We start from the raw sequence: 27,350 nt of genomic DNA on the forward strand, positions 1-27,350 counted from the left end.
GTCAATGACTCAGTGGGCTGGAGAGTAAACTCGATATCAGAAGAGATTCTTTATATAATATTATATATGATTCCATCATAAACTGTTGTTTTAGTTAAAATGATGAATATATATTATTCTTACTATATTACTGATTACTGATCAAAAAACACATAAAAATTAAATAATAAACGCATTTAATCAGGAAAATTTAAAAATATGACTTTATCCAGATAAGTATAGGCCTTTAAATTAATTTATTTCTTTTAATAAATTTATATTATTTTATTTAAAAATCGATTAATTAGTTAAGTACATGCTAATAAAATACATTATATATAGTATATTATATATAAATATATTATACAGTGTCTCCTAAGTGTTGAGATCATAAAAACGTCGGCTTGAATTCAGCTCACGTGCTTCTCACACTTACCTTAATAAAAGAGAGCGATCAAGACAGGAATCCCCCATCGTGAGTCACTAAAACCAGGGGTTTTCTTGAGCATCGGTAAAAAAAATTCACGCAAAATAAGATAAACAAATTAAAATTCATAGAAAATAAGAGAAATATTCCGAATGGCACAAATTACGCTTATCCAAGAAACTGGTTTTCAGAGCATCACTTATCACATGTGACGTGCTTTTTGAACCGCTCTTGTCATTGTGACGTCAAATATTCCAATCCTCTCACACACTTTCTCATTGGGTTAGGGGAAGTAAGCTAGGTTGAGCCTTTTGAACAAGGAGGGGAAATTCCACTGGTAAAAAATAAGTTGAGTTAAATAATAATATTAAAATAATAATAAATGGAATAGTATTATCTTTAGCTTCGATAAGAAATACCAAGAGGAAATCAGCTTATAAACATATATTGTTTTGTTTAATAATAAATTCAAATTAAACAAAGATTCAAAGTCCTATTTTTTTCAGTGTCGGAGCGATAACAGGCGCTCTGGGTGTACCAACTGTTGCTGAGTGCGAAGGAAGTGTGTGTGCCTGACATTTCAACGAAGCCACTTTGGCAAATCACTTGACTGAATCAACAGATTTATATGCCATGCCAACGGCTCTGCTTTCGATTTTAATGCGTTGGGTGCACCACCCAGCCACCCAACTACCCATCCACCCACATTATGCTCCTTTACGGGTGGCTGAAGTTCGGGTCGATTGGGGCAAAGAATACTACAATTTGATTTATGGCTGACTTGAGATGCGAATGAATAGGAAGAGCGACTATGGCGTTTATATGGGGGTCGATGGCGCCTTTGAGAGGGGGATTACATAACCAAGCAAAAGAAGTGAACCAGAGTGGAGATAAGCAAAGGAATATTTGGAGTATAATAAACGGCATAGCTTAAAAAGGGCACGTATTTGAATGCGAGAGGCTAATTGATAAAAACACTATAAAAATCTTGACATGTAACATTTATAAAAATTTTGAAATTCTGCATAATCGAAATCTAATCTTTTAAATAATGTAATAAAATGGCTTAAATAGCGACCTAACTAAATAACAAAATACCGTCCGCTAAATAACATTCAAAGACAATAAGAAAGGCAGCTTTTGTAAGGTTTAATATTTATTGTTTTTTCCTCATTATGAAATTTGTTTGTGATCTGTGTTTCTTTGATTTACTGGAGTTGTTTTAGCCAGATGCAGATCTTAAGGACCAATTCAGCAGGACGCGCACACGAATGACTCAAACGGAAACAACAAAAGTTGAGCAGCATTCGAAGCGCGCACTGCGACCGGATTTAAAACCCAATCAGGAAGATAATGGAAAAACCGATTACATGAGACAAATTTTGGTTGTTTCGCTTAATATTCTCCAGTCAGTCGGGCGAACGCATAAGAGTAGTGCATATTTCAGCAGAAACAAAATCGAAAAGTACTTAGTAAATGCTATAGGTAGTTACAACTTAACGGAACTAGATGCATCCAGCTACTGCGCGATGGTGGATGGCAGATTGAGCAGCGTGCTCTGTCCGCTAGGCAAATAGGCAACACCGCGAGACCTGGATAGTTGATAGGCGATATCCTCTGCGGCCTCAATACGACGCAGCTCGACCAGACCGTCTCCAGCCTCGCCAAATGACTTCGCCAGCAGACCAGCGGCTTCGGCATCACCTTCCGCGGAAATAATCGAGGCCAACTTCTGTTGCTCGGCCTTCTCTACAACGAAACGCGCCTTCTCAGCCTCCTGCTGAGCAACCTGCTTCATCTCAACGGCCAGCGTGAACTCCCGACCAAAGGTCAAGTGAGTGAGCGAGATATCATCCAGAATAAAACCGAACTGCTTGGCACGTACTGTCAACTCCTGGGAAACACGCTGGGACACCATCTGTAAAGGAGTAATCATAGTTAGTAGTGGTTATAGTATTTTCAAAAGTGAGAGGGAACATTTTATATACCAATTTTTATGCAATTATCTGTAATAAGTGTATAAAAGTTGAGCAATTTAAGTACGTTCCCTTTTGAAGGGCCTTAGTTATTCCCATTCGAAGCATTATAATAAAATTATAAGATGCATGAGACTTATGATATTAAACTGGTTTAGCCACATTTGCAAACCCAATAAGCGCCTCTTAACTAATATCAAAGAATCCCATAGTTCTACCCACCTCACGCTGTGTGATAAGTTCGCCAGCATCGAATTGGGCGACCACAGCCTTCAAAACCTCAGGAGCGATAGAGGGCAGGACACGCTCATCGTAGTCCTGGCCAAGGATCGTGTAGATCTTGGGCAGCTGGTCGGGAATGGGGCGATACAAGATACGGAGCGTGATGTTGACATTCTGCAAGTCCTTGCTGCCCGTAATCACAGGAACGTTTCGGGGCTGCGACCGGATGTCGAAAATGATGGGTCGCTGAACCCATGGGATGAAGAAGTGAGTGCCCTCGCCGACCACGTTCTCCTTGATGCCGGTGAAGCGATCGAAGATGACCGCCCGATGGCCTCCCTCCACATTATATAACGCCGAATTGACAACGCCGCCCAATACGGCCACTCCGAGGCCCATCTGGCCAATACGATTGAAGAACTGAGCAGCCATTATCTTTGGAAAAACAAAAAATTAAATATTTAGTTACTCTTATAAATAATATATGTAAATAAAAAAGCCGACTGGACTTGGAATTTCATCAGTTTTTAGGTTAGAACGTCATGTCTATAAAACAACGTGCTGTTTATGCGTTTTTATCCCAAATTCATCCAGGTTTTCAATCTATTTTGGTCGGCTTACTTTCACACTTACTTATTAAAGCTTATTTGTTTTAAAATTTGATTAAATTATTGTGCAATTTCGCCCTTTTAAATGCAAAAAAACACAAAATCTAACCGCACGGCAAAGCAACTGTTATCGATAGAACAGAGTTACCAGGGTGCCAGAACCTATCGATGCTTTTATTACATGACGGATATCGGTAAATTAAATCCCTTAATTAATTATTTACTATATTTATTAAAAATAAGTTTAGCTCTTAGCTACACAAATTCTTTTTAAGAAAGCCAAATAATTTGTCATTATTGCTTGTAGTTTCGTCAAAAATGATTTTAAATATCACACATAGATGTCGCCACCAAACGTATTTTAGGTTATCGGGTGAACGATTACCTTAGCGCAATTATTTAAAATTCAATTGTTATCAACGAATTGTTTAAAAAATCAATTTCTTTCCGCTTTTTGAAACTGAATAAGTTTTGATATTTCAAAAAAAAAAAAACGAGAATAAGTCAGCTTTCCCATCAAATTGATTTTAATTTTAAACTAAAAACCCCAAAATTATTGCGCCATTTCCGCCCGCCCTGCGACCTTTGGCATCTTTTTGTTCGTTGAATCCTCCAGCTCCTTGGCCTTGTAGTAGTGTGGTGCTACCTCCAGCAGCCACTTGCTTTCGATTTCGATGACCTGTCGCATATACTCCTTGGAAGTAAATACCAACTCATGGTAAAGCACCCACCGTGGCAGCTCCTCAAAAAGCGAGGAGTTTGGATGTATCATCACTGTCTGATTGTGCTTAATGGTCTTGTAGTGACCTCCCTTGGAGAGGCGCGCCACATGGTAAAAATATCCGGCAGTGGCTGCCTTACGAACGTTCACAGTCTCCGGCAGACAGCTGACCATGTCGATTTCCACACGTTGCATGAGTCCAACCAGCTGCTCTCGCACATCTCGAGCTCGCTTCATGGATCTGTACTGAATAAAGTTCTCATAACACCACTGGGTGCTATAATCAGTCTCCGCCCACTGATTGTACACCTGCAGTAAGCTCAAATGGTCACCATGCATGTGATTGAAGTTCTTGCGGGCGGTATCTGCATGAATGATTTTGTCCTTGGGTCTGTAGAAAATGGCGCTGTTTACCGAACAGCATAGCTGCAATGGTTACCATTTCTTCGGAGCATTTGTATCTAGAAAAGGAAGAAGAATATTAAAAAAATATTCACAATTTCTAATTCCTTTACTAACTTTTCACTCGCTAACAGCATTTTGCCCATCATGGGATCCACAGGAAACTCGGCCATTCGCCGACCCAGTTTTGTCAACTCCCCATGGTGATTCAGTGCACCCAGAGCATACAACTGTTCCAAAGCCAATACCAACGTCTCGTGAGGCGGAGGATCTAAGAAGTCAAAGTGTATTAGATCGTTGATGCCAAGAGCCTTAAGCATAAGAACTGCATTGCCCAGATTAATACGCTGGATCTCAGGCACTGTATTATCCTCCAGCTCGTGCTTGTATGCCCATGCCGTATACAGCCGGAAGCACTTTCCTGGCGCAGTACGTCCAGCTCTGCCTGCTCGTTGATTCGCCGAGGCCTTCGAGATGGGCACCACCATGAGCGATTCCATGCCGGTACGGGAATTGAAATTATTCTGCTTGGCAAAACCTGGATCAATCACATATATGATATTATCGATGGTCAGCGAAGTCTCTGCAATATTTGTGGCCAGGATAACTTTTCGAGCGTTTGGTGGAGTGGGTTCAAAGATCTTTGCTTGCATATCACTTGGTAGATTAGCATAGACGGGTATAACAATCAACTCTCGGATTTTAGAGCCAAGCCGCTTAACGCGATCCTGTAAAACCTCTTGGCAGGTCTCGATCTCATCCTGACCCGTTAGAAACACTAAAATATCGCCCAAGGGTTGCGTGGCGTGAATCTGCAGGACGGAAACGCAACATGCATCGATGTAGTCAGCTTCAGGGGCTTTTGTGTAAAAGATATCCACAGGATAGCGGCGACCGGGTATCCGAAAGATGGGCGCGTCATCGAAGAAAGCTGAGAATTTTTCCGCATCCAGAGTGGCGCTGGATATCAGGAGCTTTAGCTCTGGTCTGAAGCGAGCAATATCCTTAACCAGGCCAAACAGAATATCTGTGTGCAAAGTCCGTTCGTGAGCCTCATCGATAATCATCACACTGTAGGACGCAAGATCCGGTTCCGAAAGGAACTCTCGATGTAGGGTTCCATCAGTCATGTACTTGAGAATAGTGCGATCTGAGGTGCAGTCTTCGAAACGGATGCTGTAACCCACCTCGTTCCCCAACTTCACACCCATTTCCTCGGCCACACGCGCTGCCACCGACATCGCAGCCACTCGACGTGGTTGTGTGCAGCCTATCATTTTTTTGTCCTTGGTAAAACCAGCTTCAACAAGATACTGTGGGACCTGTGTTGTTTTGCCAGAGCCCGTTTCACCTTCGATTATGAGGACCTGGTGTTCTTTCACAGCAGCTATCAGATCGTCTTTAAAAGGATAAACAGGCAGGGATCGTCTGGTCTCATCTAATGTCAAGCGTTTGCGTTCCTTTTCCGTAAGTTCTGGCTGGCGGCTAGAGGATTTTTCACGACTTCCTTCTAAAGGTTAAAGCTTGGATGAAATCAATCTGATCGTCAAGGAGCAACTCGTATTCTTCCTCAGCTTTTGCATCCTTGGCACCAAACTGAAAACGCGCAGAGGCTAACTGCTCTGCTTCCCATTTTTTCTGCTCTGAGTTTGGTTGCTTCTCAAAGTCGTCCACCTCGACATATTCAGCTATAGAGATTAAAATTTTAAAACTGATAAAAAGAACATATTTAACGCACATTTCTCGCCCTTTTTCAAAGTCTTGTGGCATATGATAACGCTGTATGCGTTCCAATTCCCTCGCCTTCTCATGCTCCTTGGCAATGTTCAGAAGTTGCTTCTTATACTGGCGTTCCTCCTTTTCTCGTTTGGTTAGTCTAAAAGAAAACCATGTTCAGTAGGCTAAAATTATAATATAAGAAATAATCTTACATGCTCTCATCGAAGAGGTATTCATCATCCAGGATGTCCGCCTCCAGCTCAGCCACTTTGTCATCCTTACGCTTCTCTAGGTACTGGCGACGCGATTGAAGGCGCAGGTGGGGCACTGTTTTATCACGATCCTCCTGCTCCAACTTCAGGCGCTTGGTGGCCTCCTCGATGGCCTTGCGGTGGCCCGAGTTGTCCACTACCTTGCGCGTGCGATCATCATCACGCTTTTTTAGCCGGCTCGCGAACTCATCACGTTCCTGCAGATCTTTCAAGCGCGATTCCTCCTCGCTGTCCGGCTCCTCGGCGCTGCTGCTACTGCTGGCTGTGCGTTTTCTATTTTTTGCCGACATTTTTCAAGATTTCACTAATAAACAAATGGGAAACTGCAAAACCAAAACAATGCAAAAATATTTAAGCCGCTCCGATAGGCAATTCGATAACTACAGGGTTGTCATAATTGATTAGTTTGAGGCTTTATATTGTTAGCCAAGATTTTAAACTCTTCGGCTATATAATTTTAATGACTTCTGGCCAGTTTAAAGCATTTGACAACGTTTTTTTTAGTTTAGGTACGGTTGTAACAATTAGGTACTTTTCATATTTTTATTCATTTTAACTACATTTAACCGTTAATATAAAAAGGTGTCATCACTATTCTTTTAACAGCTGTTTTCAGTTTTCAATTTTTTAACCATGTCGCGCCAGTTGAGTTTTAATCCGCAAAAAGAATATGAGTTAATTGAGTATCCCGGCAAAGTAGTGAATCCGGATAGGATGATAGCAACATTGGGAGGCATTATCAATGTGTCCAAGGTACATATGTTAATGCTGAAAGCCTATTAAAAATAATGTTTCTGATCATGTAAATCCCCTTCAGGTTCTTGGCGATGAAGTAAAACGGTTGGCATTGCATTTCCATCCGGAGAATCCGTACAACAAACCGGCTTTTGGGGACTGCACGGATAAAACTGGTGTCCTACTCTCTATAACAGTTAGGCGTCACAAAAAGGACAAGCAACGGGCGCCAGAATATTTTGTTCGGGTATTGGGCCATTGCAGCAGGAGTTTCACCTTCGAAAGTAAGTTCTAGCTTAAAATTAAACGCAGGGACAATTATCTAATCTTCTTCCTACGTTCAGCTCTTTGTGATTTTCAATATTTGCCTCTTTGGTCGACACCAAAAAGTGATAACGCCTTGGCCGCCCAGGGTCTCACATATGCTTTGGATCAGCTAAAACCAAGGGACACCTCTGATTTGGACTTCTTCAAGTAAGTAAATACTATTAGCAACTAGTTAGAAATTTTGGATATGAAAACCTGGATTTTCCAATAGGCGGCGTCACAATCAGGTCCTGGCTTTGCCCGAATTGTTCACCCATGTGGATGTGGTCTATCAGGGCACGTATCGCATCGATGGCTCGGAGGATGGCCGACATGAAGTCCTGGGCGTACAGTCTAAATCCTCGTACGACAACCAAGGGGTTGTCTCTTTTAATATGATAGACAGTTTTCCGACCCAGGCGGACTCCCAGAGTCTTAAACGACTGAAGGTGAAGTATGTTTCCGATGAACAGTTAGCCGTAGTGAAAAAGCTATTCGATGACTGCCCGATTTGGACCAGGATTGCGCTGCAATATGAATCCGGGTTGACCAACGATAAACTTAAGTGCATCACGCCGTCGTTGGCGTTTTATTTTAGCAATGGTCCCTGGCGGACTTTATATGTACGCTTTGGCTATGATCCTCGCAAGGATTTCAATAGTCGGTACTACCAGACCTTTGACTTCCGACTGCGTTTCAGCACTGGCCTCTCTGAATTTGTATATGCCAAGAAGTTCGTAAAGCAACGGCGCGCAGCGAATGTTTCTTTTGCACCCATTGAGGATCGTGTTTCTGATTTGGTCCAGGATATTGACTATCCCTACTTTGATGAACACAAATTGCCGCGCTCCAGGCAGTGTATGCTGCGTTACTGCGACGTCCGTATGGCAAAGATCCAGGAAATGCTGGAGAAGATTCCAACACCGCTTACCGGCGCCGTGTGCAATGAGCGGACGGGGTGGTTGCCCCCAGGATTCGATGCTCAAGTGCGGCAGATTGTATGTGCCAGCATTAGCGAACTTTTGCGAAATCATTACCGCAAAGAGAATCTGACGGCCGAGGTGGAAGCAGTCACTCAAGCCGACGATGAGGAGGAAGATGAGCCCGAAGACGAGGAGACTCAGGAGGAGGACATGGAACTTGATGAATCACAAGCCATAAGCAACTCAGAGCAATTCGTAGATAATGACATCGAACAGATCTTTGAAAATATCACAAGCTGAGTCGAGTCATCATTGAAGTAACTTTAACATAAGATGTTATGAGATATAATCTCTTATTTATAAAATGTAAAATATATAGAAATCAAGATTTCCAAGCTTATTCATTTGAATGAAGCGTAGGCGCGGCCTTTATTCTTGGATAGTTATACAGATAATTGTAATAAATTTCATTTTTAATAGCAGAAGCTAAGAATAAGCGTTGAAAGGTGTTTCTGTTCTAAATGCTGGCAGGTGGAAGAAAGTCTCTCCCACTGCTTAGGGCTTGCATCTGTCGAGGAAGCGGGGATATAAGCAGACCTCTCGGATGTGGTATCGGTTAAGTAGCCAGCACAGGAAGCGCTCCAGTCCCAATCCATAGCCGCCATGGGGCAAAGTTCCGTAGATGCGCTGGTCCGTGTACCAGTAGTAAGGCTTAGGATCAATGCCCTCGCGGGCATAGCCCTTGAGCAACTCCTCACTGTCGTAGATCCTCATCGAACCACCGACAATTTCGCCCACATTTGGAAGCAGAACGTCGACGCTCTCTGTTAAACGCTGATCTTCCTTGCAGCGCTGCATATAGAAGGACTTGATCTCAGCCGGGAAAACGGCACAGCATAATGGGCTCGTTAATGGTATCGGTCATCTTGCGCTCTGGAGCCTCGGGAATATCTTCGCCGAACTCGTAAAAGGAGCCATCGTCCTTGGTAACGTTGTTCTCCTTCAGCCATTTAATGGCATCCTCGTAGTTCATTCGACGGAATGGTTTTTGCGGTGGCTTGAAGTCAGGGTTTAGCTCTTTAACTAAATAGCCCCAGGGAGACTTTAAAACACGATCCACCACATCGCAGACCAGATCCTCCAGACGATCCAGTAGGTCATCGAAAGTGATGAACGGACACTCAGCTTCCACATGTGAATATTCAGCCAAATGCCGACGTGTGCGGCTCTGCTCCGCGCGATAGCTCTGGGAAATGGTAAAAACGTCGCCCAAAGCGGGAAGGCAAGTTTCCAAATACAATTGTGAACTCTGGGTGAGATAGGCCTCCTCGCCAAAGTACTGCAGCTTGAAGAGCGTGGAGCCTCCTTCCACCTGGGTCTGTACCAGAGTCGGGGGCGTCACCTCGTTGTAGCCACGTTCCTCATAATGAGCACGGAAAGCTTGCGTCACAACGGCTCGCATCTTGAGCACCTTTGAGGTGTTCTCGCCACGGATCATGATATGCCGGTTATCCAGCTGCACATCTGGCTGGGCTTCTTCGTTGAGAATGGCATCAGCTCCACCAGGCGGAGCCAAGCCAATCAGTTCCCAGTAATCCACATTGAGTTCATGGCCTCCAGGAGCGGTCTTTCCCTCGGGCACTAATTTAAGTGTACCAAACAGAACAACAGAGCTCTCCGTGCTCAGGGTAAGGGCATCATAGGTCTGGCACAGTTGATCGTTAAGTACGCACTGCAGGAAACCAGTACCATCGCGAAGGGTGATAAAGATCAAGGATTTGCCCTGTCGTCGAAGGCGATGCACCCAACCGTAAATCTTGACACGCGAGTCCCTGTTGGCGGTACCCTCAAGGATACGAATTTTGCGGGCCGTCGGCAAGCTGGAATCTTCCGAGATCTTTACCTTGCGTGCCTCCTCCAGGTTCTGCTGGCGTTTCTCAGCATCATCCGCCTCACGCTGCTGTTTCTCAGCGTTCTTGTGAGACTCCCTGACAAACAGTTTTTGGATCTTCTTCAATTGGGACTTTGCAGCGGGTTCGAAGGGCTCCGGTGCATTGGGGTCCTTGGCGTCGACGTAAATAGTGGGAAAAGGTTCCTTACCAGCATGACGCATGGCCTGTAAGATGGTTTTAAAGGGTTTGGATTCACTGCCTTCGCCCGACTCATCGCTTCCCTTCTTCTCGGACGTGAAGATAGCACCTGCACATGGTCGTACATATAGACATTGCACATTATAGATCGATGCTTTTGACTCATTGACAACGTGGACGATATAGATGTCTCTGTTTTTGTTATTAATAGAAGACATTCTTACCCAATGTTAACTCAGCCAACTGTTCCGCAGGCATCTTGATTGCTTTGTGACTAAGATATTACTCAGAACTGACCTTAAATCTCGTAAATATGCACACAAATTGCATCAGCTACTTTGCGAAAACGATACTCCTCGCCGGATACTCGACTACTATTTTTGTCACTATTTATACTCGATTTACCGATTAGAGACAAGTGTTGCAAAACACTGATTGCCAAAAGCTAAGAATAGCTAAACTTTTAAATATTCCGCGCCAACTTAATATTGATTATAAATAAAACGTTGGGCATTATAAATAAACTGTCTAAGTTTAACTTAGAGGAAAAGGTAGGTTTAATAAAAAATAGTCAAAAATTGTCAGATCTAACTATAAAAGATAGAAAAAACACTTCAAGCTCTTCCTCTTTACCATTAATCATGTTTGGTATTTTTTAGTACTTTTTCCTGCTATAAGGAAAACGTAAACAATTTGGAAATTAGGAAAATGCCTTCGGAAAACAGGTAAGATGTCCTAAAAATAATCGAAAAATAAGATAACCTAATTGCTTTAAACTTAACCTCCCCAGCAGGATCAAAATTTTGCCAAAGGCCGTGGTTTGCGAGGAGAGCAACCTACGCGGTGACATCACCTTCTCGTCGGGCTGTGTAGTTCATCCGAGTGCAACCGTTATTGCTGACGCTGGACCCATTATAATTGGGGAGAACTGCATCATCGAGGAGTACGCAACTATAGCACATCGTCTAGAACCGGGAGCAACATGGGATGTCAACAATATCCTGAGTATTGGCACACACAATGTCTTCGAAGTGGGTTGCCAAGTGGAAGCTTCGCGAATTGGGGATAAAAACGTTTTCGAGAGCAAGTGTTTTGTGGGCCGTGGTGTTACTGTTTCCAGCGGATGCGTGGTGGGGGCAGGGATTAAAATACACACCAGTCAACTTCTGCCGGAGAACACTATTGTTTATGGTGAACAAGGACTCCAGCGCGAGGCCATCGATAAACAGGGTTCGCAGACCCTACAGATAGATTTTCTCCGAAAGGTTTTGCCAAACTATCATCATCTCCGCAAGCCAAACTACGATCCGAAAAAGGCACGCAGTGTGGTCTAGTTTGTAACATATATATTTAAAAATCCTTCATGTCTCCTCCTTCACTGCATTAAAATTAGACATCTCCTTTTCAAAAGTTACTATTGTATGATCACACAACCCTTCTAGATCCTCCAGTCCCCGTTTAAGTAAATCAATAGCCCTTTCTCGGTGGGATTGAATACGAAAGTGCAGCTTCTGTTCGGTTGGATGGGGAATGGTATAGCCACAGAAATCCACCTCGGGATAACGCGCAATAATAGTTTTCAATGCATTTCCCAACGTATGACCTTCGTTGGTAAACACAAAAGTCCGGGATCCTTCTCCGTTTTTCTCATCGCCAGCCAGCTGTTTAAAATAATAATGTTTAATAACAAAAACGATCTGATGCATATTAATAACTAAAAACCTCTGCCAACGATCCCATTTCAAGTCAGTTTTAATATTTCTCCGTTTGTTTACAAAAAACGTGCCAGGCACATGCCGTTCTTATCGATTAACTTTCCATCGATTGTCAGTCTATCGAAATAGCTAAAATAAGCCCCCAATGAAAAATCCTATCGATATATCGACGTCTTTACCAGCTCTAGTTCTTGACGCGTTCTGACACGGACGCGGGTTTTATTTCACAGCATTGAATTGTGTGTGTTGTTTGTTAATTCGCTTCGTTCTGTGGCCAATTTTATTGGGGGCCAGCTGCGAAATCAGTTTTGTGCGGTGTTGGCCAAAACAAGAAAGAAAAAAGTGTCGCAAACAGCCGCATTAGCATAATCGCATGCCGCCTTTTGCATATGTGTGTGTTGGTTTGGTTTGAAAGCATCAGCAGAAAAGGCGGCAAAAAGAGAAGCAAAGAAGGGAGAAAACACAAAAAAACTGCAACGGCAAACATAATTATTTTCGCAATGCATTCAACGTGAAGTTGCTCCAAAAACACCGACACTCCACCAAAAACGCATACAACTGTAAAAACTGCACTTTATTTTTTCTTCTTTTGCATCAGGAATAAACTGCAATACAGGTTTGTTTAATGCACACAATGTGCTTATTAATAATACCAATATAAATAAGCTTTATTGACCAGTTCGAAATGACATTTAATTTTTTTTTTCGGCCACGCCCCCTTTTGAGTCCCGAAATTATGCAGATTCATGCAACTCTTTTTTGCATACACGCACACACAGGCGCAAAAAGGCAGCTGCCTCTGCCGCTACGCTGTCAACGTTGCTGCCGGCAAAGGCGGAAGTAATGGCTAAAAAAATACCAGTTCAGAGGCTCAACTTAAGCTTTAGCTTTAGCGTTACTTTGCCTGCTGTTCAGTTGTTTTTATTGATATTGCCTATATACTAAACGTTAGTATCCGAATAATTTTAAAAATTCCTAATCAGAGCTTTGCATTTTTTTGACAGCATAATTTTTTATTTACTGTACAATGAAATATATTTTATTATTACATACATATATTAGTTAGTAAACAAAAATTTGAACAGATTTGGTTTTTTTTCCCAAAATTTCTAAATCAACAAATAATTGGAATTATTAAAAATGGGATTACACAGATAAAATTGTTTGTGAATTTTGCAAATTTACTTAAGCAATAGATTAATTGTTCAAATAAATACAGTTTTAAAATGAAATGGGAATAATATGATTCGTGTTATTTATGTATGTACATATATATATATTTTTATAGTTTATCGGGGCCTGTTTTTGAGGTTTTTGAATGTATTTATGTTTATTTTATTTTTGCATAATTTGGAAATAATGTTAATTTTTGGCATGGACATTGGCCAGATGGCGCCTTGCAGTATGCAATGTTAAATTTTTGTATTAACCGTTATCTTGATTACGGATCACTGTTAAATTTTTTTTTTTACTTTCACAATAGCTGTTAGCCAAGATGTACTGTAATTTGTTTCCACTGGTTGCTATGCTCTCTTTCCCTGTCCCTCTTCGCCGTTCTCCTTATTTTTGGTATCCTGCTGGTTCCTTTGCACTCATTTGTTTGGCGGTGGCTCATACACACACATCTCTTGTGTTTTGGTGGTGACTAATGCGGCAGCATGTTCCGTTATCTCATGCGTTTCCCCTCCGCTCGCCCACGCGCTTTTAAGCTTGTGTTGTAATAATCGCTTTGCGTATATATGTATGTATGTACATGAGTGTGTGCTAGTCTCACGTTTCGTTTGGCGCCATGCGTTCCCCCCAATTTGCAGTTGTTGCAATTTGGTCTAGGCTGTGTTCCGTTTCCATTTCGTTTCCCCCATTATGCTGGGCGCCCTTTTTGTCTGTTGTTTTTGTTTTTACATGGGCTGCAGTGTATGTATGTATTTTTGAATACCGGCGTTTTTTTTTTCTGCGTATGTGTGTTTGATGAGAGAGTAAGGCAGCTGCTCTCTCCTGGTCGAAAAAGGGGTTCTCTCCCTTGCTCTTTCTCTCTCCTGGGCTAACTCTATTCTTATTTTTATGGTTTTCTTTTTTGAGTTGCAATTAATTTGGCTTTGTAGTGGTTACAACAAAGGAACTGCATTTAAGCGTCACGATCGTCGCAAAAAAAGGAGAAGATGAGGAAAACGAAGTGCGAAATGGTTCTGGGAATATGATACAAGAGGTTCTCGTTTGGCCCGTGTAAATAAACACAACCACTCTGTATATTGTATACAACGATATTTGGCCCCGTATATAGGGAAAATAACTTCCCTAGCATTTACTCGTAAAACTGATTTGTAATCAATTTCCGCACATGTATGTAATATTGTACTCTAACTTACAATAAACCCAAATGAGCAAAACATGCACAAAAAAAGATACGATTGCTAATTAAAAATGTGAAATGATAGACTTTTTACTATTCGTCCTATTAAATATACAAAAAACTTATCAAAGTTTGCTAATTTCCTGGAAATTCCTATGTTTTGAACGTAAATTTTTGGTTTACAGTTGAACTTGCTAGAATTAGTATAAATTTTCTTTCTGTGTAAGTACAAGTGCAAATAAATGGCAGAGGTGGATGGAGACCGAAATTGTGAGTTCTCCCTGGAGTGGAATATCTTCTACCTTGTGCCATGAATATTGCAGAAATCTACTTGAAATACAAAATAGCTGTCAGGATACTGAGACACAGTGGTCACTTGATAAGAAAAATGTTATAAATAATGAAAGAAAGATATGTAGCTAAAAAGGTATTTTAAAAAATATCTACATTTTACTCTAAATAATTTAAACAAAATTAAGGATTTATAAGGAAAACTGTTGATTTGTATATAGAATGCTTTCGCCGACTGTGCAAGAAATTTCCAAGGATGCTGCAGACATCGAAAGCTAAACGAAACGAAACAAAATAAAATACACAGACAGATGGGGGGTATAAGAATATGGAAGGATGGGGAAATGGTTGAGAAGGGGCAAAGGGGAGCCGAGTTCAACAGCAGACAAAAAAGGCAAAGTGACAATGGCACAAGACGAAGATGGAGAGCACAGTGGAGAACAAGGAACAGACGGAAACACGGACACGACAACGTGATATTCCAACATCCTGTGCAGCGAATCACGAAGGAGGTGGGGAGCGCCATAAAGATGGCGAAGTAGGAGACGGAGGAGAGCAAAAAAAACCTGTCATCTGCTGCCGGCTGCATTCGATACGGGCACCGAATAGGGGGAGGAGATAAAGAAGAAGGAGAACCGACGCAAAAGGATGAAGATGCAAGCATTTTTAGAATTCCCAAAATGAACATAAAAAACATAAGTAAATGAACCTTGGTGGCCAGACAAAATACACAGAAAAATAGATCAATAATTTATTTTTAAAACAAATTACAAATTAAAAAGGTCAGAAAGATGTTGGGTAAAAGGATAAAGTTCAGTTATATCATGATTTTAAATCAAATAATAAGTCGTTAATTTTAAACTAGCATTAAGCTCTATTTCAATCTACCTGCGGGGTTTTTTTTTTTTCTGTGTAAGAAGAGCAAGTCAAAAAGGAAGCTGAGTCGAGTTCAACCCCTCTGCCTCCTCTTCCATTTTGCCTTTCCTATGTGTGCGTGATCGCAGCCCAGACGCAGCAGCAGCGACGCCGGCAGAGAGACATAAAACAAACAAAACCTTCACATGCATTTTCTCTTGTTTCCCCTTTGTTTGGTTTCCTTGTTTATAACCTTCGATAGGATATCGAAATTTTGCAATGTTTAAAAGAGGATACATACCAGGCAGTAAAAATTTCAATTTGCCAGTGGTTTTCCTTTGCCCAGTAATTGCTATTTTTTTGTTTTATATTATTCTTCGGCTGCCGTAATCGGATTTTTATCGAAATTTCAAGTTAATAGTACCAGGTAATATATACTTATCTTCTTGTTTAACTGGATTTTCAATCCATATGGTTATTTCCTTTTATCAGTAAACAAACCTTTTAAGTCCTATATTATGTATCTTAATTTCGAACACAAGTTCTTAAAGTTCTTCCCAAAAACATGTTTAAAGTCAGAATATTTGAAAGAGAACGCTTTTGATTTCCGGCTTGTAGTTTCAGGTGAATAGAAAGGGAAATGGTAAAGGGAAAACCACCAGCAGCAATCCTTGTGGTTTTCAATTGAAATGCATGTTTTATTCGTGCATTATTTGTACATTTTTTCACTGTACGCTCGAAGGGATTTGCATAATATGACCGTAGAGCAGCCGTAAAATGTGTCCAATGCCGTCTGTTGCCATCGCACATATTGCTGATGGGTGTTGATGTTGCTTTTGCTTTTGGTGGTGGTTGCTGCTGTACGCCTCAAAGGACTCACATCACATCCCCTGTGTGTCCTGTGCCTAGTTTCATTTCATTTTCGTTTCACTTTTTTTTTTTTTGCTCTGTTGCTTCCCACTTTTATTGTTGAACTTTACAGCTGCCGCTTTCATTTCATTTTACTTTATTTTTTTCCTCCGTTTTGTCCAACTTGCATTTTTCCCCTCTCGTTGTGGCTTAGGTTATTTTTTTGGCAGGGTTGGTTTTAACTTATATGGAAGTTACAGCGGCATTTTGTATACGTCTGACTTTGATCCCTTTTCCGGGGGGTGGGACCTCAGTCGTCTGGCCACCCCCTCGGCATTATTAGGGAAAGTGTCTTGCAAATAAATAAATAGTCATGTCAGCCATATTATTAATGCCCGGAATGGAAGGAAGCAGAGATCGAATCGAAGGCAGGAGGAAGGTAGCTTAAGGTTTACATTCACATGGGTGGTGGGTGACGAGGGGTGGCGCTAATCAACCCTCTTCGGCTGCCGGCAAAGAAAAGGGGAACGTATCTTAGCCCGAAATACAGGAACACCAAATACAGTATTCACTTGAAATAAAGGTACTAGTACTTTCTATTCGATATAGTTAATATTGTCTTTAGACATAATCTATTACTAAGGTTTTTGGTGGAAATTCTAGTCAGTTAGGTTTTACAATTTTTAGATATTATGTTGGATTAGACTGCTGGTCTTTCTTTTTTACCACCTTTCTAGTATTACTGCCTAAAATTAAAGGTTTTTTACTGATTTTTTTCGTAATTAGTATATCAAACTAATCTAAAATTCAAGAAAATGCAATAAATGTTAGGGACGTTTGGCGGGCAGTTCACTGTACGCAATATATATATTCAACTACGCATTGCTGTCTGTTCGCGTTGAGGTCAACAAACTTTTGGGCCAGCCCCCAGCATCAATTCTGCGTGTATAAGAGTGCATGTGTTTGTGCGAGTGCGTGCGGGCGAGTATTGGTGAGTGCGAAAAGTGAACGATTTTCCAGCAGAGCTCAACCCGAAACCCCCGTGTTGAAAACGGCGGACACTAGCACGTTCTACGCATTTTTGTGCATTGACCCCAGACAGACGGAAGACCTCCCAAACCCCGGCCACCCTCATTCCCACCCCCTCTTACACACACACACATGCATGTTTTCCCTCCCCTCACATATACACGCACACAAACATACACACACGCACATCTGTTTGTTTGCATAGTACAATGGCAACCCTCGCTGATTTGATTTTCATATGTTGAATGAGGATTTGAGGGTGGAATGGATTCGGATTCAACGCCCTCGTTGGCGTACACCTTTATCGGGAGTTTTATGAATTTTTGTATATTATTTTTTTTACGATTTTATATATTAAAATATGCACGCTGTAAAGTTTGTGCACAGCAAGAAAAAAACAATAATAGGAACCTTATCTTTGGCTTATTTTTATCCCAGGACTATTTTAAAATGTAACAGCTGAACTATGAAAAATATTGAAAAATATTTACGTCTTTCATGTTTTTTAAACCAAATTATTTTCTATCAAGTATTACTATTATCCTAAACTTTTTGATTGTGAAGTATATAAGATAGTTCTCCCTTTTATATATTTTATTTTCCCTGTGTACAGTGCGGCATCTTCGATTACAAGTTTATGACAGCATAAAGTCAAGAAGCACCTTTAATTGCAGTCTCTGTAGACAGAGGGCCCACGCCGCCAAGCTTTTGTTTTTAGTGTTATTTTACCTTTGGGGGGTATGGCATATAAAATGGTTTTATTGCCTTCCCCCGCCCCCGCGAAGTTATTTTGGGTGTGGTTCTTGTATACAGATTGATGGCTTTTAGTTGAATGATTTGGTAGGACGACCGGTTCTACAGTTCCTGTAACCATTCTCTCTGTCTTTGTTCTCCATTCATTCCATTCTGTCCGTGAAATTTGCCGAACAACATTATTAAAGGTCATTTACTTTTGTTAGCCAGCCGTAAGGGGTAGTTTTACTCCTCTCTAGTTTCAGGTTCGTTTTCAGTTTCGTTCTCAGTTTCTCAATGTCCTGGCGTCCTTATGTCCTCATGAATATGCGAAAATTTAACGCATGCAAATGGGAAATTGTCCCAAGAAAACTGTCTTGTAAATGAATCTTTATGGGTCTTGTAAAGAGGGTTGTAAATGGCAAGGGCGAGAAGGGATGCCCGGGGAAATGACGGTTCGTGGGAATTTTGTCAAAACTTTTGTTTCGAAAATGGCTTTGGGATGGGTTTTCGGAGCTATGTTTCCGTTTTGCTTGAACAGGTTGGCCTTTGTTATTAAGTTGGATTCCATTATCATAATAGGTCTGCCGGGATCTTTAGTTTAGTTTAGAGAGGTGGGAAAGAGATGAGGGGCATTATCTCAGCCAGAAATCTTTTAGGAGAATTTCGTCTCCTTCAAGCTCCATTTGTGTGATTTTCTTGGAATATTATAAACAACAGCATGTGTTTCTTAATTTAATGAGCTTTTTTTTGGCTTTTTGCTGTTATACAGTGTTCGTTCGAAAATGTAAAGTTTTCCACTAGGGGAGTACAGTAAAGTTCCAATAAACTTTACTGAGGAAAGGGAAATTTTCTTAAGCAAAAAAGTTTACTTGGTAAGTTAAATTATGAAATATATAAGATTTTTAACTTAGTTAAATAAAGTCGAAGTTTTTATGTTAGAACATTTTTACTCCATTTATTATTTGGATTTCCTCCAGAGATCGGTCTATGTTTCTCTTCTGTGTCTTCCACTCAACTTCAATTCTGCACAGCCCTAAGTTCTGGAGTCTTCTTGCACTTGGGAGCGTTTCTGTCTTCCCCTCTTTTTTCTTCTCAATTTGGGGTTCCTCCCCACAAAAAGTTCACACGCTGCTTGCTTTTTTGGAGTCTTCGGAATTGTCTTTGACTTTGTTTGGCTTTTGGCTTGTGAGTATATTTGTGTGTTCGCAGACCAGACGACAAGACAGCTGTTAAAGCAAATTAATCTAACAACAATAACAACAAGCGAGCCAGAAGAAACAGAGCGGGCAAAAAAAAAAAGAACAGCACGAGAATTCACAGCCCGACGACTCCAGTGAATCCATATTGAAATATTGTATGTAGAAATGCTCAGAGTATAGTTCAGCTGAAACTGAAATTGCTGATAAAACAAAGCTAAATGCCTTTGGAGGTGGGACAAGACGGTTTGGTTGCTAGGGAGGTGGAGGGGGTCACCAGCCAGTTGCACACTTGTACAGTAAACGCTCTAATAATTGTATTTTAATTTCATAACATTTTTCCATCATCATCTAAAGAATTTTTTGCTTTGATCACTGCTTAAACTTTTGCTATTTGAATCATTAAATATTGAATGGACTTACTGATAAGATGATCTACTTGCTAAAGAAAAGTGCGGTTCCGGATTTCGTTATACCGAGTATTTCCGATTTACCACTGTATTCCCCTATCAAATTCTTTAGCGGCTTGTATTGTTGCTGCTCTTCGTGTTGTTGCTTCCGCTTGTTGTTGTTTAGAAATAGAAATGATTTCACAATGTACTTTTTTTTTTTTTGGTGTCGCGCTTAGAGCTTCAGTTGACCGTTTCGTTCCGTTCAGCAACTAACTTACCCGGCCCACCTCCCGGTTTTTCCCCCCTCCACGCCCACCTATTAAAGTCCAAGACGAAGAGAAAGAAATAAAAATAAAAAATAAGGAATAACAACGAAAAACACAAAAACACGTTTTTCAGACTCGGTTTTTGCTGATTTCTTATTAGATATTCTTGTGCTGCTGCCTGTCCCGGTCTCCCCATCCATCCGTCTCGCTTGCTCTTGAAGGCACTTATTATTTATTCTTTCGCTGGCCCGCAACTCGTGGCTTTTGGTTTATGGTGATTCAGCTTAAAACGAGAAGTGAATGTGCCCCTGCACCACCACTGTGCCCCTTCCTCTGAAAGCGCTGGCAGAGCGGTAGGCGTCAACAGCGACGCCTGGGAGACACTTGGAAAAATATGAATCTAAACTTTAGTTACTAAAACCGCCTTTTTGGGTCATTTTTGGAACATCTTTTGAGGCTCAACCAAAATATTCTTTAAGAAGTTCTTAACTTGTAATTTTAAACTTTTGTTTATTATTTTTAAATAACAGGGAGCAATATATCATTAGCATTCAATTCATGTATATAATCTACATAAATTCTCAAAAAATATATTTTTCACAAAATACCAATAAAACACAGATTTTATTTACAGTGTAACTTATTTTGCATTTGGCGTTTGTGTTCCTTGGTTGTAAAATGTCAGTGTTAAATAATATTGTGTTTATTAAACCAGAAAAACGTAAGCAAATTTACCGTTGTCGGCGGTGAGTAAGCGATAGATGCAGTGAAAGAGGCAAGCGGGGAGAGAGAGAGAGGTAGACATATTTAGACCGAGCTTAAAGGAAACTGCATTTGAGTGAGTGAGAGAGTGAATAACTGACTGATTGATGGCCAAAAGCAAAAAAGCAAAAACAAGGAGGTGAGTGAGTGAGTGAGCAAGCTTGAAAAGTTGTTGCTGCTGTCAGTGGGTTCTACCGCGTTTTCTTCTTCTTCCTTAATGAAGGTCAATGTTCGTACGCCAACGCCGCTGTCGACGTTCTTCTCCGATTCCGATTCTTCACCGATTCCAATTCCTCAACTGATGTCGACGTTCTTCTCAGATTCTTCAGGCGCTTTGTTTGTTGATGTTGCTTGATGATTGGCCATTGTCGTTGTTGTTTTCGGTTCAGCTTATAGGTTACACTGGAAGAAACATTATGATAGGAAAAACATTCTATCAATTGGCTCTAAAACTCAAAAGGCAATGTTGAAAACATCATTATTAGTGGGCAAATAGGAAAATCTGATTTTTTAGAATTTCTTTTTAACAAAATTCGATAACGTTTGTTATTATTATCTGTTTTACGTTGAGTCTTGAGTTAAGGGCTCTCCTCTCTACCCATTTTCTCGCCCAATTCAAGTTAATTTGAGTACAAACAACTCCAAATAAAATAGAGGCCATAAAGCTGGTTAATGATACTTGATGGTTTTGTGCAGGCGTGGCTCTCAGCTGGAGTTCCCTTCGTTTAATTTTTCATCCAGCATAGAGACAATCTATGTAATTATGGAATAATTTAATTGTTTCATTTTTGAGCTGAAATACGCCTGCACTGGGAGCAGCACCCCTCGAAACTAATGTTTTCCGGGCTTGGCGGCCCCATCGGTAATCTGGCGGAACCTTTGACCGACCTAACCCTGAACCCTAACTCTCCGATTGCCCCGAAAGTACATAACTCTCCCCAGAGAACGAACGGTTCTCCTCCGTCAAAAGTTCTTTGGGGAAATTAGTGGGGAATTACCCACTCGAATCGGCAGAGGAAACATTCAAAATGCCCCTGAGAGAAAGGGAGGTCGCCTTTGCCAAGTTCAGTTCAAAGAACTTCCCACATCTGATTAAAGAAATAATCAAGGGGTGTGCAAAATATGGCGGTGGGGTTTTGGGAGTGAGGGGTAAGGCAAAGCAAACTTCTGGACCGAACCAAAAGTGCCATTTCCGTTGAACCACAAAAAATTATATGAGTACAGACGAACCTAAACAAATCTAACTTGTAATTTTGCTTAAATTAAATTCATATTTAGTTGAGTAATATAGAAGTCAAATTGAATTTTCAAAATGTTCTCAAGCTTAAACTTCTGATATGCATTTATATAATTGCTTTAAAACTCCTTAAACTAAACAAAATAAAAGTCACAAAGTAATTTAAATAAATTCCACTAAAAGTTAAAAAGAGCCACAAATATACTTAAAAAATAAAAACAAAAAATAACACAACGCATAATAAGACTTATTTTTAAATACCTTATCTATGATAAAGTAATGTTCTGAAAACTAAATTTTCCTCGTTAACCAACTTTGACTGTACGAGGCATATTAATTTGCCGCATCTAATATCGCAATTTGGAATGTTGTGAGAAGGAGTCGTTGCTCGAAAAGCACGCGGTTCGTTGGCTTTAAGAGTGTATCACAAGCAATTATGAACGTTGACCTTCTGGCCAAAAAAAAAAAAAAAGAAAAAAGTTTCCACTAACCGAAAAAGGTGAAAGAACACACACTCGGCCGGAGACCCCAAAAATGAAGGTAACAAAGACATTAGAAGAGGCTGCAAACTGCGAAATACGAACTGCGATGGCGGTGGAGCGGTGGAGAAAACCTAATGATGGCTGGGGGGAGGGAGGAAGGGTGGCACAGACAGAGAATAACCCAAGAACCAAGAAAGCCAAGAAGAAAATGCGCCAGAAGAACAAAAAGTTCTCAAAAGCAAACAGGCAAAGGAGAGGCAGATAATAATAAAGAAGGCGCACGCTGTCGAGTGCAAAACAAAGCGAATTTTTGGCCAACAACACAGACACAAAAGACTCTTCGGCCGGAGTCACGGGGTCTAAAGCACATATACTATATACACCGCTATACATATATATACATCTACATACATAGATTTATATATATATAGATGTGGGTACTATAACCTGGTCGCTGACTTTGGCTCTTTTTGAAAGTTGAAATGCTTGCCTAGGTAGAGCCAATAAACGAGTTTGAAACAAAAGAACAGAAACAGACGCTTAGCTAACCTATCTACCACTGCTACCCCCTCTAGCGCGCCCCCTCTCTCTGACCTCACCACCCCTTTTTTTTTTTTTTTTTGCGCGTGTGAAGATCGCGAACTGTGGGCGCTTGGGGAACGAAATGGTAACTGGAACAGCCGCTGCGGCATTGAACCGAGCCGAGAAGAAAACCAGAAAGGAAGGCTATATGTTGCTTGGGGGAGCAATTACCTGCCCTCCTCCTTCTCACAGGTCAATCATACCACTGGCAGTTGGAATATAATCTCTGATCCCAAATGGAATAAATTTCATAAATTTCAACTTAAAACAAGTTTTAGTCAATTTTAAAATTATGTTTGGTAACTTGACTATTTCTTTGACTTTTTACTAATGTTAGGAGACTTTAAGCAAGAGTTATCTATACCTTACGGGTTTATTAATCTTAAAACGCCAAATTATCTTTAGCTCCCCCTACCCTGTCTTGCCTTGTCTTTCAATTGTGGGGGTTTTTAAGCCTATTTTAATTCTAAGGTCATGAAAACCAGAAACACACAAAAAACTAGCATCTTTGATAAGAACATTTTCAAAGTCAAATACAAGCTCAGCGGGGGCAGTTCAGGTGACAAAGGTAGACTCAGCCAACCACCCCTTTTCATTAAACCACTCGAGCTGAGAAATTGCCCAAAAAGTGACAGTTAAAGCCGGTCATAATTAACAGCGTTCATCAATTACATAAGAACTCCCCGCCCACTCTCACACACACACCTCCCACCTTTGACAACAGACCACAGAGAGACAGAGCTCTTTAATGCGGTCTCATACTACCACCCACCCACCATTACCCGCAGGGAAGCTCCTTTTTTTTTGTGTACACTGAATAATTAACGTAAAGTGTTTCGCAGAGCAAGCCAAATAAAAAAAGTTGGTGGAGAAAGTAAAAGAGATTCAAAGGACATGTTAGAAATAATGCGTGTACTTAAGGGCTTTTATACCCTAGCGAATGGCTTCATTATGTGGCCAACAAGTTGGCCGTCAATGAAACACAGCAATTTTGTTCTTAATTATAATTGACGTGTTTTTATATTTAAGAATTTAATGCTTTTATGATATATCTCTTAAGTTAAGTTTTTAAGATTTGATTGCCTATAACCCCTGCATTTAGTTAGTGCCATAAATAGTCATTAAGAATATTTGATGATCATATCTAACATGATTAATTCTTTATTTGTTTTTCAGAAAAAACCTGTTAAACTTGACCTGAGGTCGGAATCTTACCGCTGACACTGGAAAGATTATGAGGTAAGTCTTGGCAAAGACAACAACATGCTTAAGAACTTTTAATTGCTTAAGAATCAGCTGTTTCCTAAGGGTATTCAAGGTTTCGTTGCGCTCTACCTTGTCGTGTTTGCTATATATCCGCATAGACAATAAATCTATCTGGAAACCGCTTTGGCATTATCCCTCTCTCTCTCCTTTTCAAGAAGCGTGTGTCCTTCGTACTAGAAACCCAATACCTGCCAGCATGTGTAGAGAGAAGCTCAATGGAGCGAGTTATGATGGGGGAAGGAAGGGGAAAACGGACGTTGGATTATTCATCATATCTCACGTACGCGTCTGATGTCTGGAGTAGCTGCTCCTCTTCTTCTCATTTATATGCCATGCGGGTGCCCCTTTAAAGGGAGACAGAGATGCTATATACGATAGAGGACCCCACATACCGAATGCGAAACATGTGCTAATGCTGTTATTATTTATATTTTTATACCCGCCACTCGTAAAGTTAAGGGGTATATTGTATTCGAAGCAAAGTATGTTACACTACGTTTTAACCTACAAAAAAGTTATGTTTATTATAAAAGGAAGACGATCTGTAACAGGAAAAGTTTCCAAATTTCATATTTTACGAACTTAATTAAAGGATATTTTTAGGTCGTGACACTAGACAAATATTGTTCTAACTTGTTGTTTCAACTTCCGCCCAAAGTTCGTGGCATAAGTGATATATTTCTCCACAGGACATTTATCAAGAGATTTGGCTGATGGAATCACAGATTTTATTTCAATTTTTTTTTGTATTAATGCCAAATCTGTTGGTTGTTGCCGTGCGAGAGCAACAAGTTTGCTCTTTTTTGTGGGGTTTTTGGTTGTTGTTGTTGTTGTTTTTTGTCTATTCATGGTCCGCAGGTCGCCGGTTAGTTGGTTTATTGACATCGGCGTTCTGCCTGCGTCGACTCGACGTCAGCGTTAGCCACACACTTTTTTCAAGTTCGTGAATTTTTTAGCCGTTCGTTGACTCTTGCCGTTGTTTTTTGTTTCTATGTCTGTTAACGTTTTATTTATTATGTCCAAACTAATGTCATTTTAAGGCTGTCTCTGTATTTGAGACTCCATCTCTTTCTTCTTTCTTCATTTAGGCGTTGTTTTTTGTTTTTTTGGTTTCAGTTTCGCCATTCGCTTCTAGTTAAAAGTCACTCGCCCCTTCGCAACAATATTTTCGCAACATTTTGACCAAACCGTGAACTTTCCAAGAATCACAAAAGAAAAGGCAAAAGAAAAAATCAAAAGAAAAAAAGCAAAAGAAAAAAGTTCAAACCAAAGTTCGGATTTCAACAAGCTGATTGAAATTTCCTGAGGGGGCGTCTTTTTCGTTTATTAGTTTAATGCGAATTATGAGGTCAGTGTAGAAACAAACAAAAAGACACAATAAAAGACAACAAATTCACAGCGGGAAGACACCGTAGAAGAAAGAAAGAACAGAGAAGAGAGTTCAATGAAGGTGCCCTCATTAGCTTTAATGTAAGGGGATATGGTGGGCGTTGAAAACCGAGAACTCACGACCTCGAACCTTTAATAGTGTCCCAAAAACCAAAGACAGATCCCCATAACCAAATGCGGGCCAAGTGGCTAAAGTTACGTACTCCACTTCTCGAAATTCAAATTGAAAAAAAAAAGGAAAACAAGTTGCCTTTTATCAGATTCTTATTCTTAGTATTCGGTTGCCAACTGAAAATAATTAATTAAAAAAAAAAAAAAGAGGTAAAACTTTATATAAATTCTGGCTTCTCAGATTTTTTTTCTAATTTATTAGTCTTTCTTTTAAGTTTGCAATTAACTTTCAATTTGTTGGGTTAAAAATTAGGATAGCAAATACAAGTAGCGAATAATTAACCTTAAAACTTGATTATTAACTGGGTTATAAAAACAAAAATGAAAAGAGCTCACACGAAAGAAAGGTAATTCTTGAAAAGAAAAATCCCGCTTTTTTATGCTGATGATCGTTTTCATTATGCCATGCATAATTTGCTCGAGTTCCGGAACTAAGAGGTGTAACTAACTGTTTATAATACCAACGCGGCAGATCCATTAGTGACATAAGAACTGACAATAGATGAGAAGAGAGCATGCAACACTTTCAGAATTTCTACCACTTCCTGCTTGTAAGAGAGGCTCGATCGAGTGATTGGATGTTTTATGTACGAGTATGTCCATATGTCTAGAGCAGAGCTCTTAAAACACGGCTTCACCTGGCATTAAAACGAGTGAAAAGGAGAGAAACAGAGAGAGAGAGAGAGAGAGAGAGAGAGGGAACGACAGCTGCATCGCCTGCTGCTGCTGCTGCTGCTAATTTCCGGTTTCAAGTGTCACATTTTGTTCCAGCCCAACGTCTTTCCCAAAAAAATTATTGAAAGAGCCATAACAAATATGTGATCGTTGTATTTTATATGGTTTATGGGTTGGGCTTTCCCCCTCCGATCAAGGGAAACATCTGGCGGCGGCTGTAGTAGTTGTTGTAGCTGCTGCTGTTGGCTGTGTGTGACAGCTGCTAAAAGGGATCGCACGTACGCCATCCCCTCCCTCATTTTGGCCCTCTCACTCTCTCACTCAATACCCATGAAAATGATTAGCCTGGCTGGGCTATTGAAACGCACTCGATTGAATTGTCTGTCAATATGGCAATAAAACAGTTGAGGCTGAGGTCGGTCGGCTAATGAACGTTGCCGTGTGGCGGGGTCTAACTTAAATTCCCCTCTTTCTTTCTCTCCCTGCTACCCTTTTATTGGGTGAAAGATAGAGCACTTTGAATTTCCCAAACTTTTTCTATTTCATTCTATATGTCAACACATCTTGATTAAAATCTAAATATTGTAACTATTATGTTTCTAAAGAAAGCAACTTTAAGCATATGAATTTATTATAATGTCCAGGGAAAGAGGGTATCCTTCAAAAATATATATTCAAATATTTTAAAATCTTACCTTTACCTGTTTTATAAAAAACAGATATGTTTC

At 40.4% G+C, this 27,350-nt stretch overlaps 7 protein-coding genes across 8 annotated transcripts in view; 3 read left to right on the forward strand and 4 right to left on the reverse strand.

Moving 5' to 3' along the window:
• Positions 1-1,549: 1,549 nt before the first annotated feature.
• LOC108106848 (protein l(2)37Cc) lies at positions 1,550-3,350 on the reverse strand. The gene is made up of 3 exons (XM_017214090.2): positions 3,238-3,350; positions 2,605-3,039; positions 1,550-2,324 (listed from the first exon to the last, which is right to left on the reverse strand). Exons 2-3 carry the CDS (start codon positions 3,034-3,036, stop codon positions 1,926-1,928), a joined length of 831 nt encoding a protein of 276 aa, XP_017069579.1. The 5' UTR covers positions 3,037-3,039; positions 3,238-3,350; the 3' UTR covers positions 1,550-1,925.
• Positions 3,351-3,716: 366 nt separating this feature from the next.
• Positions 3,717-6,698, reverse strand: LOC108106838 (pre-mRNA-splicing factor ATP-dependent RNA helicase DHX16). The gene is given in 6 exon segments (XM_041819775.1): positions 3,717-4,350; positions 4,352-4,394; positions 4,453-5,849; positions 5,851-6,023; positions 6,072-6,211; positions 6,267-6,698. Coding segments are annotated over 6 exon segments (2,688 nt in total). The 5' UTR covers positions 6,617-6,698; the 3' UTR covers positions 3,717-3,765.
• Positions 6,699-6,924: 226 nt separating this feature from the next.
• LOC108106847 (general transcription factor 3C polypeptide 5) lies at positions 6,925-8,775 on the forward strand. The gene is made up of 4 exons (XM_017214089.2): positions 6,925-7,079; positions 7,144-7,345; positions 7,406-7,535; positions 7,600-8,775. The coding sequence occupies exons 1-4, from the start codon at positions 6,960-6,962 to the stop codon at positions 8,588-8,590; spliced, it is 1,443 nt and encodes a 480-aa protein (XP_017069578.1). The 5' UTR covers positions 6,925-6,959; the 3' UTR covers positions 8,591-8,775.
• LOC108106839 (asparagine--tRNA ligase, cytoplasmic) lies at positions 8,679-10,778 on the reverse strand. Its single transcript, XM_017214077.2, is given in 3 exon segments — positions 8,679-9,175; positions 9,177-10,489; positions 10,605-10,778. Coding segments are annotated over 3 exon segments (1,677 nt in total). The 5' UTR covers positions 10,639-10,778; the 3' UTR covers positions 8,679-8,845.
• A 251-nt stretch (positions 10,779-11,029) lies between these two features.
• LOC108106849 (dynactin subunit 6) lies at positions 11,030-11,790 on the forward strand. 2 transcript variants are annotated; one of them, XM_017214091.2, is made up of 2 exons: positions 11,030-11,105; positions 11,171-11,790. In XM_017214091.2, the coding sequence occupies exons 1-2, from the start codon at positions 11,089-11,091 to the stop codon at positions 11,712-11,714; spliced, it is 561 nt and encodes a 186-aa protein (XP_017069580.1). In that variant the 5' UTR covers positions 11,030-11,088; the 3' UTR covers positions 11,715-11,790. The 2 variants fall into 2 exon arrangements, with proteins under 2 accessions (XP_017069580.1, XP_017069581.1); XM_017214092.2 differs by having other exon boundaries at positions 11,041-11,105; positions 11,174-11,790.
• On the reverse strand, positions 11,710-12,207 carry LOC108106852 (probable DNA-directed RNA polymerases I and III subunit RPAC2). The gene is made up of 2 exons (XM_017214094.2): positions 12,103-12,207; positions 11,710-12,041 (listed from the first exon to the last, which is right to left on the reverse strand). Exons 1-2 carry the CDS (start codon positions 12,118-12,120, stop codon positions 11,742-11,744), a joined length of 318 nt encoding a protein of 105 aa, XP_017069583.1. The 5' UTR covers positions 12,121-12,207; the 3' UTR covers positions 11,710-11,741.
• Positions 12,208-12,286: 79 nt separating this feature from the next.
• Positions 12,287-27,350, forward strand: part of LOC108106837 (brain tumor protein) — a 38,526-nt gene continuing 23,462 nt past the window's right edge. Inside the window, exons 1-2 of the mRNA XM_017214074.2 lie at positions 12,287-12,711; positions 24,298-24,360. The gene's annotated coding sequence lies outside the window, so the exon portion shown is untranslated. The remainder of the gene's footprint in view (positions 12,712-24,297; positions 24,361-27,350) is intronic.

This window comes from Drosophila eugracilis, unplaced genomic scaffold (genome assembly GCF_018153835.1).
Source record: "Drosophila eugracilis isolate 14026-0451.02 unplaced genomic scaffold, ASM1815383v1 contig_952, whole genome shotgun sequence".
Taxonomy (NCBI): Eukaryota; Metazoa; Arthropoda; class Insecta; order Diptera; family Drosophilidae; genus Drosophila; species Drosophila eugracilis.

What these genes read in the sequence shown, in the direction of transcription:
- LOC108106847 (XM_017214089.2), top strand. Translation starts at nt 6,960, where the DNA reads ATGTCGCGCCAGTTGAGTTTTAATCCGCAAAAAGAATATGAGTTAATT. An exon ending in GCATTATCAATGTGTCCAAG is followed by an intron (nt 7,080 to 7,143) that starts GTACATATGTTA and finishes AATCCCCTTCAG; the next exon opens with GTTCTTGGCGATGAAGTAAA. An exon ending in TCTGATTTGGACTTCTTCAA is followed by an intron (nt 7,536 to 7,599) that starts GTAAGTAAATAC and finishes ATTTTCCAATAG; the next exon opens with GCGGCGTCACAATCAGGTCC.
- LOC108106848 (XM_017214090.2), bottom strand. Translation starts at nt 3,036, where the DNA reads ATGGCTGCTCAGTTCTTCAATCGTATTGGCCAGATGGGCCTCGGAGTG. An exon ending in AACTTATCACACAGCGTGAG is followed by an intron (nt 2,325 to 2,604) that starts GTGGGTAGAACT and finishes ACTCCTTTACAG; the next exon opens with ATGGTGTCCCAGCGTGTTTC.